We start from the raw sequence: 18866 nt of genomic DNA on the forward strand, positions 1-18866 counted from the left end.
AAACTTTTTCCAGTCCGCCTCAATTGTTTCTACATCCAAATCTCGGATTCTGCCGGTCAGTTCAGCTATCTCCATGTAGTCCATCAACTGCGTCTGCCATTCCTCCAGCGTGGGTAAATCTTGTGTCTTCCAGTTCTTTGCAATGAGTATTCTTGCTGCTGTACTAGCATACATAAACAAAGCTCTGTCCTTCTTTAACACTTTCTGGTCCACCATGCCCAACAGGAAGGCCTCTGGTTTCTTGGGAAAGGTATACCTAAATACCTTTTTCAACTCATTATAAATCATTTCCCAGAAAGCCTTAACCTTTGGGCATGTCCACCAGAGGTGAAAGAAAGTCCCCTCTGCTTCCTTACACTTCCAACATTTATTGTCAGACAGGTGATGTATCTTAGCTAACTTGACTGGGGTCATGTACCACCGGTATATCATTTTCATAATGTTTTCCTTCAAGGCAGTACTTGCCGTGAATTTCATTCCGGTGTTCCATAACCTTTCCCAGTCTTCAAACATAATGTTGTGTCCAACATCCTGTGCCCATTTAATCATAGCAGATTTAACTGTCTCATCCTGTAAATTCCACATAAGCAGCAAGTTATACATTCTAGATAACAGCTTTGTCTTTGGTTCTAACAATTCTGTCTCTAGTTTCGACTTTTCCACCTGGAAACCAACTTTTTTATCCATTTTGAAAACCTCTTGAATTTGAGCATAATGTAGCCAATCTCGCACCTTATTTTTTAGTTTATCCTGGCTCTGCAACTTCCAATTGTCTCCAATTTTTTCAGTTAGTTCCCAATATTTCGGCCAGTAGGCCTCCATATTGGGTCTTTTTCGGGCCTTGGCCTCCACTGGTGATAACCACCTCGGAGTTTTACTCTCTAGTAAGTCTTTATATTTCATCCAGACTGCAAAAATTGCTTTTCTGACAATGTGGCTTTTAAACAATTTATGTGCTTTAACCTTGTCGTACCATAAGTATGCGTGCCAACCAAAAGCATTATTAAAACCTTCCAGATCTAGGACATCAGTGTTTTCCAACAAGAACCAATCTTTCAACCAGCAGAAGGCTGCAGCTTCATAGTACAACCTCAGGTCCGGCAGGGCAAACCCCCCTCTTTCTTTTGAATCTGTTAATATTTTGAACTTTATTCGGGGCTTTTTGCCCTGCCAGATAAATCTAGATATATCCTTCTGCCATTTTCCAAAGCAATCCACTCTGTCCACGATCTGTAAGGTTTGAAACAAAAATAACATTTTCGGCAACACATTCATTTTTATAGCTGCGATTCTTCCCAACAAGGAAAGTTTCAATCTTGACCAAATTTCTAAATCCTTTTTAACTTCCAACCAACATTTCTCATAATTATCCTTAAATAAATTCAAATTTTTGGAGGACAAATAGATCCCAAGGTATTTCACTTTTTTAACCACATTCAGCTCTGTTTCTCTCTGAAACCCCTCTATTTCTGTAATTGTTAAATTTTTGGTCAGAACCTTAGTTTTTTGTTTATTCAACCTAAATCCCGCCACCCGACCAAATTCAGATATAAGTTCAAGAACTTTTTTTGTACTGGATTCTGGCTCCTGCAGTGTCAAAACTAGGTCATCTGCAAAAGCTTTCAGTTTATATTGTTTCACTCCGACCTCTATCCCTTGTACCAACCGGTCCTCTCTGATCATATTCAGTAGCACCTCCAGGACTGAAATAAATAACAGAGGGGATAGAGGGCACCCTTGTCGTGTCCCTTTTTCAATTTTAAATTCCTCCGTCACCACATTGTTCACTATTAATTTAGCTTTTTGTTCTGAATAGATTGCATGTAATCCATTCTCAAACCCCCGTCCTACTCCCATCCCTTCCAAGTTCTTCTTCATAAACATCCAAGATATGTTGTCAAAAGCTTTCTCCGCATCAATAAAAATTAACACCGCCCTTGTGTTCCTGTTAGTCTGCAAAAGTTCTAAAATGTCAATGATGTTTCTAGTGTTCTCATATAAATGTCTACCAGGGAGAAAGCCTGCTTGGTCTTTATGAATTACTTCATTTAAAACTTTTTTAAGTCTATTTGCCAAAATGTCTGCAAATATTTTGTAATCCACATTTAGGAGTGAGATAGGACGGTAGTTTTTAAGCTGAGTCTTTTCAGATTCTGACTTAGGTATCAATGTGATGAAGGCTTCTTTCCACGTTTCTGGTGCCCTCTTCCCATCCATGATCTGGTTGCATACCTCCAACAAAGGTTGTATCAAATAATCCTTCAGAACCTTATAATATTTGGAGGTAAGCCCATCCGGGCCTGGAGATTTGCCTAGTTGCATGTTCTGAATGGCACCTTCAATTTCCTGTGAGGTTATTGTAGAGTTCAAGATTGATCTTTTATCTTGAGTTATTTTTGATAGTCCATTTATCTTTAAAAATTGATCTATCTCTGATTCTTTCTGGGGCCCCTGTGCATACAGTTCTTTGAAGTATCTGTGGAAACACTTCCTAATTTCTTCTGGTTTCTGTACTATCCTTCCATCAATCTCTAGATTTGTTATCGTATTTAGCTTTTGTCTTTTTTTCAGCTGCCAAGCTAGCAGCTTTCCACATTTATTTGCTGATTCAAAGGATCTTTGCTTCATCTGTTTTATTTTCCATTCAATCTCCTGATTGATCAATTTTGAGTATTCTGCTTGGTGGAATTTAATTTCTCTCAGCACCTCCTTGGACTTTGGTTTGGTTCTCAGTTTTTTCTCTCCTTGGTGTATTTTCTCCAGTATTTTGTCCTTCTTTCCTTTCCAGAGTTTTTTCTTAATTATATTCTGTTGTATCAGAAACCCTCTCATAACAGCTTTGCTTGCATCCCAAATCGTTCTTTTTTCAACTGTAGTATTCAGATTTATCTCAAAATAATCCTTTAATGTTTTTTGGGCCTTTTTCACAATCTCTTGATCTCTTAGTAATGTGTCATTCATTCTCCATCTGAAGGAACCGGGTTGAGTTAATCTAAGTTCTATTTTCAAGGCGTTGTGGTCGGAGCATGTTTTTGGGCAGATTTCCACCTTTTTAGTCTTAGGTGCCAGCCCCCTGGAAGTCCAGATTTGGTCGATCCTTGACCAGGACAGGTGGGCCTCAGAGAAAAAAGTTCCTTCTTTACCTAGGGGGTTCTTTGTCCTCCATATGTCGATCAAATCCAGATTGTCAGTCAATTCGAAAAAAGTTTTAGGCAGTCTGCCGTCTGATGTTAAGTTCTGGTTGTAAGACTTATCCATATGTGTAGACACCACTCCATTCATATCTCCCATCATTATGATGTTAGCATAATCCAGATAGTCCAGCAGCGTCTCATGCAGCTTCTTGAAAAATTCTAATTTCCCGTCATTTGGGGCATAAATTCCTAATATCAATATTTTTTCTCCTTGGGTTTGAATTTCAATTGCCAAAATTCTTCCTTGTTCATCCTTAAATAAAAATTTAGGTGTCAGGCTCTCCTTGGCATAAATCACCACTCCTCTTTTCTTTACTTTGTCAGACGAAATAAATTCTTGGCCTAGTCTTTTATTAACCAAAACCTTCCTGTGGAGCCTGGTCACATGGGTTTCTTGTAAGCAAATAATGTCCAATTGTTCTTTCTTCAATATGTGAAATAACCTCCTTCTTTTCTCCGGGGAATTTCCGCCATTTATATTCCAACTGAGTAGCCGCAGAGACATCCTGAACTATTCTGCCACACCTAGAGCGGTGTGTCTTCTTTCTCCTCTGGTTCCGAAGGTGCAGGTGTTGCTCCACCTGGGTTGAGTATAGGCCAATTAGCTGCTGCTTCTTTTTGGAGATCTTCTCCGTGGTCGTGCAGGAACTTTTGTAGGTCCTCTGGTGATCTTATTTTAACCTTCTTCTGTTTGTAAGTAAATGATAGCCCTTGTGGGAACTCCCACCTATAAGGAATTGTGTTGAGTCTCAGCAACTTAGCCAATTCTGAATAGGTGGCTCTCAAGTCCAATAACTGTTTAGGAATATCTCGGTAAATTTCCACCCTTTTCTCTTGTATCACAATTGAGTTTTTGAAATGTAGGCCTAGTATTTTGTCTCTCTCTTCCCTTGATCTCAAAGCTATTAAGCAGTCTCTGGACCTGTCTTTTCTTACTAATCTTCCCAACCGAAAAGCCGATACAATTTTGAAATCACTTTCTTCTTTTAAGTCCCAGAACTTTGTAAACTCTGTTGTCAAAAGTCCAATCAGATCTTCTTGTTCAATTTCTGGGACTGCCCTTAGCCTGAGGTTGGTCTCGCGATTTTTCAATTCCACCAACGAGAGATAGGTTTGTTGGTCCCCTATCTGTTTATGGAGAGGCTTGACTTCCGCTTTAACTTCCTCGACTTCTTTTTTAGCTGATGTTGCAATTTGAGCGGCTTCCCCTGCCAGTTTACGATTCTCTTCTGTTGCTCCTTGCAATTTTTCAATTGCTAGGTTATGTTGGGAAACCTGATCTGTCAATTTCTGGATCGAGGATGTTGCTTGATCAATTTTTATTGATTGGTTATCAATTTTTTGATTTATTGCTGACAATTGTTCCAAAACTTGTTTCAGTATTCCCTCAGCTCCTCCTGCTGCCATATCTTCCTCTTCAGATCTTTCAGGCTTTTCGGTTTCTACTTTTTGTGTCGCAAGCACAGCTGGAACTGATAATCTACGTCCCTGAGTTAAAGTTGTTTGCAAAAGCTGTGCTTGCTTTTTTGCTTTCTCTTTCTCCTTAGCTTCTTTAGCTTTGGCTGCTCTTGTCTTTCCTGTGCCACTCATCAGTCAATGTTCAAGGTCAAATGTTGTAGTCCCATGGGAAAGGCAAGCCCAAAATTAAAAACAGTCTATTGAGAGAAGATAAACAGAAAAACTTTTCCCAGGCCTCTATATTCCCAATGTCCTCTAGGGGGAGTGCCACCAAAGTTTTAGTAAGAAGAAGATAACTTTTCCGCCATTAAAGTCCCTTTGTTCCAACTTTAAAAACAATTTTAAAGGCAAATTAGTTCCAGCACACTAAGAAAAAAGTCCTGCAGGGCACACTTAAACATGTAACAAAGTTCCAGCAAGGTGCCTGCAATTGTATCCACTTCAGCTAAGTAAGCTCAAAATTACACTCTCCAGTTACAAAAGTATCTGGAAGTTTGCAACAGTTCCGCAGTTTAAACAACTTTACCCGGCCACCCGGGAATTTGGGGTTAGAATCTTCCCTTGCCCCTTGGGGGACCGCTCCAGGTCAAATTTATGCTGTATTTATTCTTTAAAAGGAAAATTCAAGTGTGCACGAAAGTCCCAGTTTAAAGCTTTAAAGCTTCCCTGTTCACAGCGCTTTCCGCTCTTTAGACCGTCTGCTTTGATCTTGAAAGCAGTGCCGGAAGACGGACTTCCTCTTTCTCGTCTCCCGTTTTTAGCCAAATTTTCCAAATTAATTTGTAGGATCTTGGGTCCTTACTCACGGGTTTGATGTTTCAGCCCGATGTTTTTTGGAAGAAAGGTCAGCGCTCATCCGTGACAGCCGCGCGGCTTCGCCTCCGCAGAAAGAGCGATGAACCCACAGCACCGCTCCCCCTCCTTCACTCCGGAGCCCCTTACGGGGTTCCTTTTGTGATTTCGGGGTCGCTCCAGGTGCCCGCCGGGTCCCACGGCCACGGACTCACTCTGCCCGTGGTTTATCTTGATGGGTTGCCGCTGCGCCGTCGCGAACAACCCTTTTCTGCGGTGCCCCTCTTCAGAGCTCGAAGAGGTCCGCCATCACGGTTTCGCGCCGCCTCCGGAAGTCCCCAACTTGGATGGCTTTAAAAGAGGTTTGGACAAATTGATGGAGGACTGTGGATAACTACTAGTCATGATGGCTATTTGCTCTGCCTCCATGGTCAGAGACAGCAAATGATTCATAATACCAGTTGCAGAGAACCACAGGATGGGAAAAGTGTGTCTCCATGCCCATCGCTCAGACCGCATCACTGAGGTCCAGCTCTGAGGGCCTTCTGGCTGTTCCCTCACTGCAAGAAGTGAGGTTACAGGGAACCAGGCAGAAGGCCTTCTCGGTAGTGGCACCTGCCCTGTGGAACACCCTCCCATCAGATGTCAAGGAAATAAACAACTATCTGGCTTTTAGAAGACATCTGAAGGCAGCCCTGTTTAGGGGAGTTTTATAATGTTTGATGTTTTATCGCTTTATTATCATTATTATTAATATTCTGTGGAGAGGTGTGCAGAGTGGCTGGGGAAACCCAGCCAGATGGTCGGGGTATACATCATCATCATCATTTATTATTATGTGCTCGGGTCCTGCCTGAGGGTTTCCTACAGGCATCGATCAACCACTGCGAGAACAGGATGCTGGACTAGATGGGCCATTGGCTTGATCTAGCAGGCTCATTTGTTCTTACGAAAGCTGATGAAGTTTACAAAAGCAACTGTCTGCAGAGACACTCAGCGGGTCTTCATCCCTGGCTCTCTGAGTTGCTTAAGAGACCTGCTTCTTTTTCTGGGCCAAGACAGTAAGGAGCAGACCATGGGGCAGTGTGCCTTTGAGTCCAGCTCCAGACCAGTCATTCCTTGTGGTTAGAGACAGAAGAGATCTGGAGCGGGACAACTCATCTTTGCGTCATTTTTTTCTTTTCTTTTCCTCTTAAAGGAACCTTCCTCTTAAAGGAGCCCTGGGCAACACACCATAGCAAAACACAAAACAAAACCATAGGAAAAGCACCGTCATCCATGAAGAAGGAGCAAACCACCTTCGTGCAACAGGCACACAACATCCAAGCTCAGAATCTCCTCGCCTCCAGCTGCCGCAGCCAGCCACCATTCAAGTACTCACCCAATTTGCTCTATCAGCTCCCTGGCCTGTGTGATGATGTTGGCGCCAGTGAAGCAGACAATGCCAGCCATTTCCATGGAGTACCACCGAGCTCTGCATAGGGGAGAGGACTAGTGAGAACAGGAAGAGCCGCTCTGGGTCAGCTGCTTTGCAAACAAGGCTTGAGCGACCTAATTATTGTAAACTTGGCTTGAGGACTGATCTGCTAAAATTGCGGCCAACAGCATGAACTGGGGGGTCTCCTGGTCAAGGAGCTGCAGTACTTATTTATGTGCTTGGGGGCTGCTTCCCCGTTCACATTGCTTGCCAATCCCACCCCCTCCCTTCACACCTCATCCAAGTGCCCCACATCCTCACTGCTCCTCAGTGTCCCTCCAACCCTGCTTCATTCAAATGTCTGCTGTTGCTTAAAACCCATCTTCTCTCTTTTGCTCCCCTCCCTGGCTTCATGCAAACCCAGGACTGTGATGCAGAACTACAAATCCTCCAGTGGGGGCTGCATGATGACAGCCTTACATTTTTATGTGTATAGGAGGAAATGCTTCATTTAATTGTACTAGGATTTAGTTCTCTGTCTTAATATTGAACATTTAAAGGCCCAGAAACTGCACCAACTGGGAGCCGAGGCAGGGGCAGATTTTTAAAGGGCCATTTAAAGATCCACCAGCAGCCACTCTTTGGTTCCCCCCTCACCCTTTACGCATGACGTATCCGTAAAAGGAGTTGAGGATGCACTTGTGTGCCAGCTGCAGGGAGTCGTACAAGATCTCCATGTTCTTGCAGCGCTTCGCTTCCGAGGCATCACCCGACTCCATGGCGGCAGCCAGCTTCTTCTTCCACACCTGGGAAAGGCAGAGGAAAAGGGCCTGTGACTCAAGCAAGCCGTGGGCTATTGTCTAACTTTGCTTCAGCTGGTCTCCATCCTCTATCTTTTCCTTCCACATCCCTTTCCTTGGTTGTCTGTCTCCTCCACCCCCTGTAAACACATGTTGACTAAAGCTTCTGTATATTACAGAAGGCACATGGATTGCATGCCCAGAGCTTTTTGGCTCTGCTTAGCTGCAAATACAAACATTTTATGTGTATCTAGCAATCAACTAATATAGAAGAATTTGTCTGTTAAATCTATGAGTATGTTGAAAACTTGATATAAATCAATGCTTTTTTATTAAATTCATTTACAGTATTTATATACCACTCAATATTCAGAATTTCTATTCAAGCATTCTGGCCCCAGGAACCACAGCATCCCCTTTCAGCACCTACCAGCAAGGAGAGATCAGCCTGGCTATAAATGCCTGCATGCATCTCATCGCTTTATGAACGTAAAGATCACCATGAACACCTTTAGAAACTCACCTTTTTGCTGCGCTATCGCAAATCTGACAAAATAAAAATAAAAAGCACCTTATGCAGCCCCTTGAACTCGTAGCGGCGGTCGCGAAAGGCCCGCACGGTGTCCACATAGAAGGAGTTTTCCCGCTGGCAGATGGTGGTGACACGCTCCTCAACCTTCGTCACGTGGATTTTCTTGTAGGCTTTGCGGCAGTAATCTGAGCAAGAGGTGTGGCAGCAATTTATTCTGGAATGTTCAACACTTCCCAAACTTATTTCATTTCAAAATGTTTATATGCCACTTGATAGTTTAAAAAGCACACACCTCAGTTTGCAAAAAGAATTTTAAAAATTAAATTTTCAGTAAAAATAATAGCTAAAAACAATGAAAATCAATTAACTGAAAACAGATTAAAACCCATGTCAACATTCTACATGTCTGAATGGGCTGTGCCTAAACAAAAATGTGCCCAGTAGGTGATAAAAAGTGTAGCCAAGGCATCTGCCTGACGTCAGGCAGGGAGTTCCAAAGTGTTGCTGCTTCCACACCGAAAGACTGATGCAGGAGTATTATGTGGCACCTGTAACAGTGCCAGTTCTGTAGATCAAAGCAGTCGAGTGGGCATAATATATGGGGGTAAGGTGACAATCTGGTCCCAAGCTGTTAAGGGCTTGAAATGCTAATACAGTGGAACCTTGGGTCCCAAAAGCCTAGGGAGCCAAAGGTTCCGGCTCCTGAATGATCGAAAAACGGAAGTGATTGTTCCGGTTTTCGAATGTTCTTTGGAAGCTCCTGCAACCAATTGGAAGCTGCGCCTTGGTTCCCAAACCGTTTTGGGAGTCGAACAGCCTCCCGGAATGGATTAAGTTTGGGAACCAAGGTTCCACTGTAGTAACACCTTCTCTGCTCACCACTAGGAAAGAGCTCTGGTTTGGGGCTGGCAGCTGATCCCAGACCCCAAGTCCTCTAGCGCTAAAGGGCATAGCAGGGAAAAGGTAGGGGCTGAATCCAAGAAAAAAGCTTCGAGACACCCCAAGCCATAACCACGTACAAACTCGATTGTGGTGTGGAAAAAGGTTTGCTCTCTTATTAGCTCAGAGATGGAAGACAAAGTCCCTATTAGAGAGGAATGGCAAACCAAGCTGTTGGACTATGCAGAAATGGCAAAACTGACTGGATAACTCAGGAACCAAGAGGTCAAAAGCTTTAAAAAAAGAATGGATTTTTAAAATAATTTATTTAGGAGACCACCGCAAGCAGATGGAAACAATAGCAGGATTTTAATCCCATTTGTAATGCAACAAATACCATGGATAATTTGGATTGATAGAAAATATGGAGTATGGAATAATATGCAGTTGATAATGTTGATAATAGGAAGCATGGAGGGGGTGGGGGGAAGTTGCGAGATTCAAGCCATCTCTATATATGGATATACATTCAAATAAAAATGATTTCAAAAAAGAAGAAGAAAAAAAGGTTTGCCCTCACCTGCCAAGCGCTTCTTCTCGTACTTTGCTTGCTCCTCCCGGGACAGCTCATGGAACACCCGGGGTGGTCCATCTGGGAAGAGAGGGGGGAACTTCTCCGACTCCAGCTGTTGCTGGATGCGATGGTACTCGCTGCGGCTCGCGGGCACTGCAAGGGGAAAAGAGAAGTGGGGGGGAACAACCCAGCTGACAACCACTCCAGACTGCGAGAGGGGGTTTTATACACAGCATAGGAACCGCGCCAAGTTGCATACGAGTCAGCAGAAGGGAAAAGACTCACTGAATTCTCCTCTCCACTGCCAGGTCATCCGCCGCTGACAGTTGGCGCCTGGTTTGTTGAAGTCGCAGGCGGCGCACGTGGCCTCGTTCACCATCGCCGAGGGCTGAAGGGAGGGAAGCAAAGCAGAGGGGGAGCGAATAAATGCACAAGTACATTTAAATAAATAAAAGTAAGTTTTTAGGCCAGGCAAGGTTGGATCCTGCTTCTAGGAAAGCAGCAGGTGGACCCAGGATGCTTTTGCGGGATTGTTAGTCTCAATTATTAAATTTCTACACCATCCTTCAGCCAAAGTTCACAGGGCAGTTTAAATATAAAAACAAACGTACGTACCATAACAACAGAAACTAACAGAAACCCTCAGTTTAAAAGGAAAAGAGGAATGTTTTTGCCTGGTGCCTAAAGATATGTAAGGCCGGTGCCAGGTGAGCCTCCCTGATGTATACTGTGTGTGCTGAAGCCCTGCTGCATCTGTGTTTTGAACTCAAACAGATACTATGGGCAGCAGAAGATGGAGAGCTCTATTACAGCCCTCCCTTCCTGCGCTGCATACTCCCAAGCAAGAAAAGAGCAATCACCAACCATCTACTCATATGCTTTGGTTATCTCCCGCTCGGACTACTGCAATGCGCTCTACGTGGGGCTACCTTTGAAGGTGACTCAGAAACTACAACTAATCCAGAATGTGGCAGCTATACCGGTGACTGGGAGTGGCCACCGAGACCATATAACACCAGTCCTGAAAGACCTACATTGGCTCCCAGTATGTTTCGAAACAAAATTCAAAGTGTTGGTACTGACCTTTAAAGCCCTAAATGGCCTCAGCCCAGTATACCTGAAGGAGCGTCTCCATCCCCATTGTTCAGCCCGGACACTGAGGTCCAGAACGGAGGGCCTTCTGGCAGTTCCCTCCCTGCGAGAAGTGAGGTTGCAGGGAACCAGGCAGAGGGCCTTCTCGGTAGTGGTGTCTGCCCTGAGGAATGCCCTTCCATCAGATGTCAAGGAAATAAACAACTATCTGACTTTAAGAAGACATCTGAAGGCAGCCCTGTTTAGGGAAGTTTTTTATGTTTGATCGTATTTTTAATATTCTGTTGAGAGACGCCCAGACTGGCTGGTGAAACCCAGCCCGATGGGTGGGGTATAAATGATATAATAACGATAGTAGTAGTAGTAGCAGTAATAATAATAATAATAATAATAATAATAATAATAATAATAATAATTCAGCAGTCTCTTACTAGGGAGGACATTGCAACACTGGCCTTTTCCCTCTATTCCAAGAGATGTGACAATAGACTGCTCTGCCTCCTTTCTTTTAGCAAATGTTTTGTGCCACTGGGGAAGTGGTAATTCTGTATTGATTTGTTCTGGATGTTGTATGTGATGCCAATAAAAGATTTACTACTACTACTATCCTTGTTGCTAGAGAGGCAGCAACTCTTTATAAAGGAGATTGAGGAAGAGGTTGCCTGGAGTGCATACCCCAAACTGGGAGGCCATTACCGGCACAGGGAAACTTCCATATATATTGTCTCTTATTAAGAAGACAATGTTGTTGAGCTTTCTTATAGTACGAGTTATAAATCACACTCTGATTCTCCCAAAGAGAAAGACAGCATCCCTCCACCCACCCCAAAAATCCCCAACTGCACTCCAAAATCTTAACTGTGCAGCTTGTTATTGTGTCTGATACCATAGTGATTGCAATGCTTGTTTTTTAATGCTACTGTGCTTATTGTTAGCCACTTTTGAGTTCAACATTGGCTGTTGGAAAAGCGGAATAGCAATATTAAATCAAATCCCTGACCACTGGGCAGGGCTAATTGGGGTTTTGGGAGTTGGGAGCCCAAGAGCGTCCAGAGGGCTGCAGATTTAAGTCTAAGAGGCCACAGTTCTTACAGCAGAGATTTAGACTTTAGTACCCAATGCCCAGGAGCACAAACTCCTCACTCACCTGAAGCCGGTTGGTTAGGATGATATTCGGGTACATGGCCCCCACGTCTAGGTGGTATATCAGAGGACATTCAATCCTGTTGGGGACTTCCTTCAGGGAGTTCAGCTTGACTTTGATTTCATCGCAAACCTGTGGTCCAGAGGAAGCAGTGGAAAGCAGGCAAAAGGATAAGGTGGGTTGTTTTTTGCCAGGGAGAGCAATGCTTTACCATGCTCTTCGGAAAGCAATAGAGAGCATGGCAAAAATACACCACACATAAGGCAAGGTAAAGGACCCCTAGATGGTTAAGTCCAGTCAAAGGCAACTATGGGGTTGCGGTGCTCATCTGGCTTTCAGGATGAGGGAGCCAGCGTTTGTCCGCAGACAGCTTTCCAGGTCATGTGGCCAGCATGACTAAATCGCTTCTGGCGCAACAGGACACCGTGACGGAAACCAGAGTGCACGGAAACACCGTTTACCTTCCTGCCGCAGTGATACCCATTTATCTACTTGCACTGGTGTGCTTTCGAACTGCTAGGTTGGCAGGAGCTGGGAAAGAGCAACGGGAGCTCTCCCTGTCGCAGGGATTTGAACCGCCGACCTTCTGATCGGCAAGCCCAAGAGGCTCAGTGGTTTAGACCACAGTGCCACCTGCATCCCTACACCACACATATACCAGGACTGTGCCTTTCGTAGGCCACAAGTGGCCCCCAGGGTAGTTCAATGTAGTAAATAGCAGCAGATTGGTGGCCAAAGCTAAGGGGTTGGGGAAGCAAAGGGTTGAAGCAGGGGAAAAGATGGAAGGAACAGCCAAGATAACCTGGGGACTCGGGGGAGATAGATGCTTAAAATGAACAGAAACTAGAGTGAAGGAGCTGTGTCAGGACAATAACAACTCCATTGCTACTGCTGCCTCCTCCTATGCAGACACTGCAGTTTGGCCTACAAGGTTACCTCCTGGAAGTTGGTCACATGGTCAAGGGGTATTCCCTCCTCTTCCTCAATGGCGTGGCGCAGAGTCTTCTCCACACGCTGCAAAAGGAAGTCGAAGGCAGCAGGGTTCTAAGAGACACAACCGGGGTGGGAGGGAAGGACATGAGTGTGACAAATTTTCACCAAGGTTTCTCCCCAGGCAAAGCCAGTGCAGTCCAAATCACCGGGGGAACGTGGCGCCACATGGGGCAGGCGGAAACGGATCTGCAAAGGAAGGTCTCATGCTCTTTGTAATCCACAAGATCGGGTCGAAGGTCTTCCTCCAGCAGCCTTTGTTGGCCACCAGCTACAGGGAAGTGAGCTCCCTCCCTCTGGAAGATCAGTTGCCGGGAAGAATCACCAGCAGAGGAGTTACTCTTGCACTCAGATTCTTTTGGGCTTCCCAATGGTTGGCCACTGTGAGAACAGGATGCTGGACTAGATGGGCCTGATCCAGCTGGCTCTTCTTGGGTTTCACCTGGAAATGCTGTGGATTGAACCTGGGACCTTCTGCATGCAAAGCAGATGTTCTATCACCAGCCTCATGGGGTCAGGCACTTCTCTTTTTGGGGGGACAATTTGGACTTTGTTGTAGCTACCCGGTTTATGTCTGGCAAGCACGAGGGGCGGGGAGGGGATTTATCCTGGCACCCCCTGCCGCCCCCCATGAGCTTTCAAGAAGTCTCCTTCCAGGGCGGGACTCGTACCATCTTGAAGCGGCAGGGGATGTCACTGCGAAAGACCCCCGACTCCAGGGCCTCCACGTGCCCCCCGACGTAGGTCTCCGAGTCCAGCACGTGCCCATCCTCGGTGAGCTTGTTGAACTCCTGCTCTTGCTTGTTGGGGAAGATGATGTTGGCGTGATAGGCCTGGACCATCAGCAGCGCCTCACACAGAGTCCCTGAGCCCTTTCGCAGCACCTGCAGGGAGAGAGGGAGAGAGAGGGAGAGATGAGGGCCGGTGGCAAAAGGGAACTTAGAGAGGGGGAATTTGGTCTCTCACAGGGGAGGGGGGGGGGGGGGGAAATCAAGCCAGAGAGCTTTCAGGTACCTGAAAGTAGGGCTGGACGATAACAGCTTTTAAACATTGCGGTGTATCGCCAGCCAAAGATATCGGTTTGGCGATATCCAGTGGTACCTCGGGTTACAGACGCTTCAGGTTACAGACTCCACTAACCCAGATATAGTACCTCAGGTTAAGAACTTTGCTTCAGGATGAGAACAGAAATTGCGTGGTGGCGGCACGGTGGCAGTAGGCCCCATTAGCTAAAGTGGTACCTCAGGTTCAGGACAGTTTCAGGTTAAGAACGGACCTCCAGAACGAATTAAGTTCTTACCACTGTACCACGATGTTGGAAAAACAAGCTGCATCGGCCTCTGCCTGTGAGGCACCTGGTGAAACTGCCCCAGCTCTCACCTCGAGAACTGAGGCAGTTTCACCCAGGCCCTCACGGGCTCAGACAACGCAGCTTGTTTGCGCAGCTTAGCTGGGGATCGGGAAGGTTCCCGCTCCGCACCTGAGTCAGCCCCAGTGCTCCTGCCACTCACGGGTGAGTGGGCACAGCCTCAGGGCTCCTTTAACTGCTCGCTGCAGGGAGTGCCAACCACGCTCCTCTTGGCTGAGCAGTTTCACAGAGCTCCCACCCCGCCGCCAGCTCACGGGAGCCAGCACTGGGCTGGGGGCTCCTTTAACTGTTCAGCTGAGGTAAGGGCAGCTGCACACTCCTAAGTCGAGCAGTTCAAAGATGCAGAGGGAGGAACAAGTTGTACCGTTGCCTCGCTGACACAGCTTGTTTCTCCCTCTGCATCGTATGAGGGGCAGAGTGTGATGGCAGTTTCACTCAGAGGTGTATTGCGAGTGAAACCGCCCCCGCCCCCGAGATCCTTTTCTAGCAGCGCTGCTGGAAGGAAGGAACTCTAGCAGACGCTGCTAGCAGAGGGACTTGGGAGGGGTGGCGATGTCACCTGCAATACACCGCTGAGTGAAGCTGACATCGCCGGCTGTTCCTCATACCTGTCCTGGGCGATATTTTGATATATTGCCCAGGCCGACCTGAAAGACTAAAAAACATCTGTCTGACAGTGGAATCTTGGAACAACCAAGGGGCCACATATAGTGAGATAATCTACATTAGTAGAGACCTTCACTGTACTCTTTTTGGTGATTACTAAAAACATTTTTGAGCAGACAAGCTTTCTCAGACATGTAGAATGTTGGTATATCTCTTAATCTGTTTGTAGCTTATTGCTGATTTTATCTGATAAGCGTTTTAAAGAGTTTTTTTTTACTATAATAAACAACAACAACAACAACAATTTATTATTTATACCCCGCCCATCTGGCTGGGTTTCCCCAGCCACTCTGGGTGGCTCCCAACAGAATTAAAAGCACAATAAAACATCAGACTTTAAACACTTCCCTAAACAGGGCTGCCTTCAGATGTCTTCTAAAAGTCAGATAGTTGTTTATTTCCTTGACATCTGATGGGCGGGCACCACTACCGAGAAGGCCCCCCTCTGTTTCGCCAATAATTTTATTGTTTTATTCTCTTTGCAAACTGCCTTGGTTTTTTTTTTAAAAAAACAATCAACTGGTGTTTAAATTTTACAAAATAAGGAAGCAACTGAGCCTTGGGCTCCGCTCTACTCACTTCATCGGGCTCCATGGGGATGATGGTGCACAAAGCGAAGATGAAAGGGTGGACGTATTTCATGTACATGTAATAAGTAGCAACAGCGTCGGACACTGAGTAGGTGGCCAGAGTCTGGAGGAAAGAAGGAAGCAGCATGGAAGCATTTTGCAACTTGCCATCTGAGCGCAGGGAGAACATCAGCAGGCGCTGTAAGTTCAATGTGGCCTCCTCCCCAAGCAAGGAAAAGGTCTGCATGTTGCTTACATGCAAATATTCATTTAAGCAGCTTGATTTATATGGGGAGTGCTGACTGCAAAAAGGATCATTGGCTGCATGTAAAAGTTAACAATTAAAAAAACAGCAACAATGGAAAATGGTCTGTGCTGAAAGCCAATTTGATAGCACAATTATTACTATCCTTTTAAGAAGCTGTATCCACTGGTGATCAAGCTTCTGGGCCAGTGAGTCATAAATCAAGTTCAAATTACGATACAGTGGCTACACTCCACTGACAGCTTTTCTAGCTCTTGGTGTGATCTTGCCTTTAGCCTAGAAAGCCAGGGAGCAGAATGTCAAGAGAGACAGGCAAGATACATGGCTATGCCCTAGCCAGGCCTACAGGTCTCTAGGCGCTTGTCCAGATGCCCAACTATCCCTTGCTGGCCTGTGCAATGCATGTTGGCTGATGGTGGTTTAATCATTTAGAGGCACTTGACATTCTACCACGTAACAAAAACTGATTGCAGAGAGAAGATTGCCCTAAAGGAATAGCTCCCTAAATGTACAGATCTAGCATTCTGCACCTAGAAAGCCATGATTCTCTGCGTGGAGCACATAAACCCTCTAAATTGCTCTGGAGTATCACATGCACAAAGGCAGAGGGGGCTGGAATTGTGAGCAAGCCTTGAACATCAGAAACCTCCCTTAGAGCTTCTCCAATTCCTAAGTCTACAGCAGTAATTTCTCTCTCTCTCTCTCTGGTTGTCAAACTATTAGCATTTTATTTTACAGTGAAAGCCAAATTGTTCTAGATTCTGCAGGGATTCCAGAGCGCACTGCATGAAATGTTACATTTGCAACCACAGCTGCACAATTCCTATACTTGTTATCCAATCCTCCTGGATGTTGGAGGGTGAATTCTGACCAGGGCCTCATAGGGGCACAGCAGGCCAAGGGAACGCCTTCCAGTACCCCTTCTCTTTTCCCTCTGCCGTTAATTGTGGGGAATCTGCCATGGCTGATCCCAGTTGAAGACGCACAACAGACTCAAACAGGGGTAACGGAAGTACCTGAGGTTCCTCAGTAGCCATCCGGCACATCTCTTCAGGATCCAGCTCCACGGGGTCGTAGCCCAGCTTCGCTTTGGCTGCCGCTTTCAAGTTATGGCTTCCCACTGGGAGGTAACTGTCTCTCTTAACCCACCTGCCAACAGAAGCCACAGCACTGGTTGCTGAATCGGGAGAGGCAGCCCAGTTTACAAGGAGCAGGGCAGAAGTATTATGAGACAGAGTCAACCTAAGCTTACTTTGGAATACAAGTCAAAGGCTAGGACCACTTCCTATATATCCAGGGAACCTTCTGTCCTGCTCCAGCTGAAATGTCTGCTGAAGAACTTTTGCATGCTTTTTGTTTGCTGTAGGTGCTTCTTGGGCATGCTGATAGTTCGTTACACCTTACCGTGACCCTGTCTGATGTGAAAAATTCCCTGCGTAGAGGTATTTGGTTGTTAAACCACTCTGGGAACTGAAGCTCTGAGGGAAATAGGATCTCCTAGCCTTAACAAACTACCATTCCCGTGTGTGTGTGTGTGTGTGTGTGTGTGTGTGTGTGTGAAGCCATGGCTGCTTAAAGCTGTCTGTTAACACAACATTATGTCTAGTTGGGATCGTGTCAAATGAAACGGTACTAAAGAGTATTATTTTTTTTTTAAAAAAGTACAACTGAAGCGTTTGGTTCCTGCTTTCTCCCTGATGCACCCCAAAGGAAAACAAAAGGAGAAGACAACTCGCGAAATAGAAAGGATTCTGTCTAATGTGATCCATACTGTTCTGGGCAGATCAGCATTAGACAAAGGGTAAAGGTAAAGGTAAAGGTAAAGGGACCCCTGACCATTAGATCCAGTCATGGCCGACTCTGGGGTTGCAGCGCTCATCTCGCTTTATTGGCCGAGGGAGCCGGCATACAGCTTCTGGGTCATGTGGCCAGCATGACTAAGCTGCTTCTGGCGAACCAGAGCAGCGCACGAAAACGCCGTTTACCTTCCCGCTGGAACGGTACCTATTTATCTACTTGCACTTTGATGTGCTGTCGAACTGCTAGGTTGGCAGGAGCAGGGAGAGAGCAATGGGAGCTCACCCTGTCACGGGGATTCGAACTGCCGACCTTCTGATCGGCAAGTCCTAGGCTCTGTGGTTTAACCCACACCGCCACCCGTGTCCCCCAGACAAAGGGTACAAGTGTAGCAATGAAGCATCCTTTGATTTTGTGCGCATGTTAATCAGAAATGAGGGACGGTCATGCAATATTAACTGCCGGACAGCGGAAAAAAGGCATGTACAGTGTTGCCATCCTTCCTGACTCTGTCAGGAACTACTGAGTGACAAATGGATGATCCCAAAAGGAGAAGAGTGGCACTCTTAGCAAATTGCTTTCCCCAGGATTCTTTGGGGGAGGTTCTTCGAAGAAGGCAAAGGTTCTTCGAAGTGGCACGACATCACTTTAAATATAGAGTGCAGATGGGGCAACAGTTAAAGCATGGTGCAGCGAGGTGCCAAATACAAATTGTTTTCTCTGGATGTGCCATGAAGGCTGGGCCCTTTCCCACCTCCATCAGACTAAGCCCCAAGAAAGAGATTGGCGAGAGGGGCTGAGTATCATGTACCTGAGACAATCCATGTGGATGCACGAAGGAGCTTTGTATTCCCCCTGGCTGTCCTTTTGGAATCCGATCTCCTGCTGCATATTCAGCCCGTGAGCTGCTGCTCTCGTTTCCACAAAGGGCCTGGAGACAGATAAAGCAAAATAAGCGAGGAAGCTTCTACAGATATCGCTATTTAGGCATTGCAACGAAAACTTCCTGCAGCTGGTCACTGCAGGGGGAGGGCAGGTTAGCAGGCAAGTTTGCTGGCCAGCTCGGTTCCCCAGAAGGTAAAGCATGGTTTCCCCATTAAAATGAAAATAACCCAATATAATTTTTAAACATTTAAAAAGCTGGACACCCACAAGGCTCAAGAACCGAGTTCGCTCAATTCTTACCAGTCAAAGAAGTCTCCGTTGTATGTCACCATGATGGTTGGCTTGGTCTCCTGAACATGTTCAAACCACCTCTGGATGAGGTGGGCCTGATTTTAAAACAAGAGGAGGGAAAACAAATTTAAAAGGTCATTTATTGTCAATGG

The 18866-nt window shown here is 45.7% G+C and overlaps 1 protein-coding gene across 1 annotated transcript in view; it reads right to left on the reverse strand.

Moving 5' to 3' along the window:
- Window positions 1-18866, reverse strand: part of POLE (DNA polymerase epsilon, catalytic subunit) — a 59563-nt gene that overhangs the window by 29763 nt on the left and 10934 nt on the right. The window contains exons 11-22 of the mRNA XM_083589609.1: window positions 18724-18809; window positions 18350-18469; window positions 16758-16890; window positions 15487-15600; window positions 13544-13756; window positions 12819-12926; window positions 11886-12014; window positions 9932-10034; window positions 9653-9799; window positions 8233-8378; window positions 7519-7667; window positions 6826-6918 (exon numbers count right to left, since the gene is read on the reverse strand). Of these exons, the coding sequence (XP_083445735.1) occupies window positions 6826-6918; window positions 7519-7667; window positions 8233-8378; window positions 9653-9799; window positions 9932-10034; window positions 11886-12014; window positions 12819-12926; window positions 13544-13756; window positions 15487-15600; window positions 16758-16890; window positions 18350-18469; window positions 18724-18809 (1541 nt within the window). The remainder of the gene's footprint in view (window positions 1-6825; window positions 6919-7518; window positions 7668-8232; window positions 8379-9652; window positions 9800-9931; window positions 10035-11885; window positions 12015-12818; window positions 12927-13543; window positions 13757-15486; window positions 15601-16757; window positions 16891-18349; window positions 18470-18723; window positions 18810-18866) is intronic.

Source organism: Podarcis filfolensis (genome assembly GCF_964270895.1).
Source record: "Podarcis filfolensis genome assembly, chromosome: 16".
Taxonomy (NCBI): Eukaryota; Metazoa; Chordata; class Lepidosauria; order Squamata; family Lacertidae; genus Podarcis; species Podarcis filfolensis.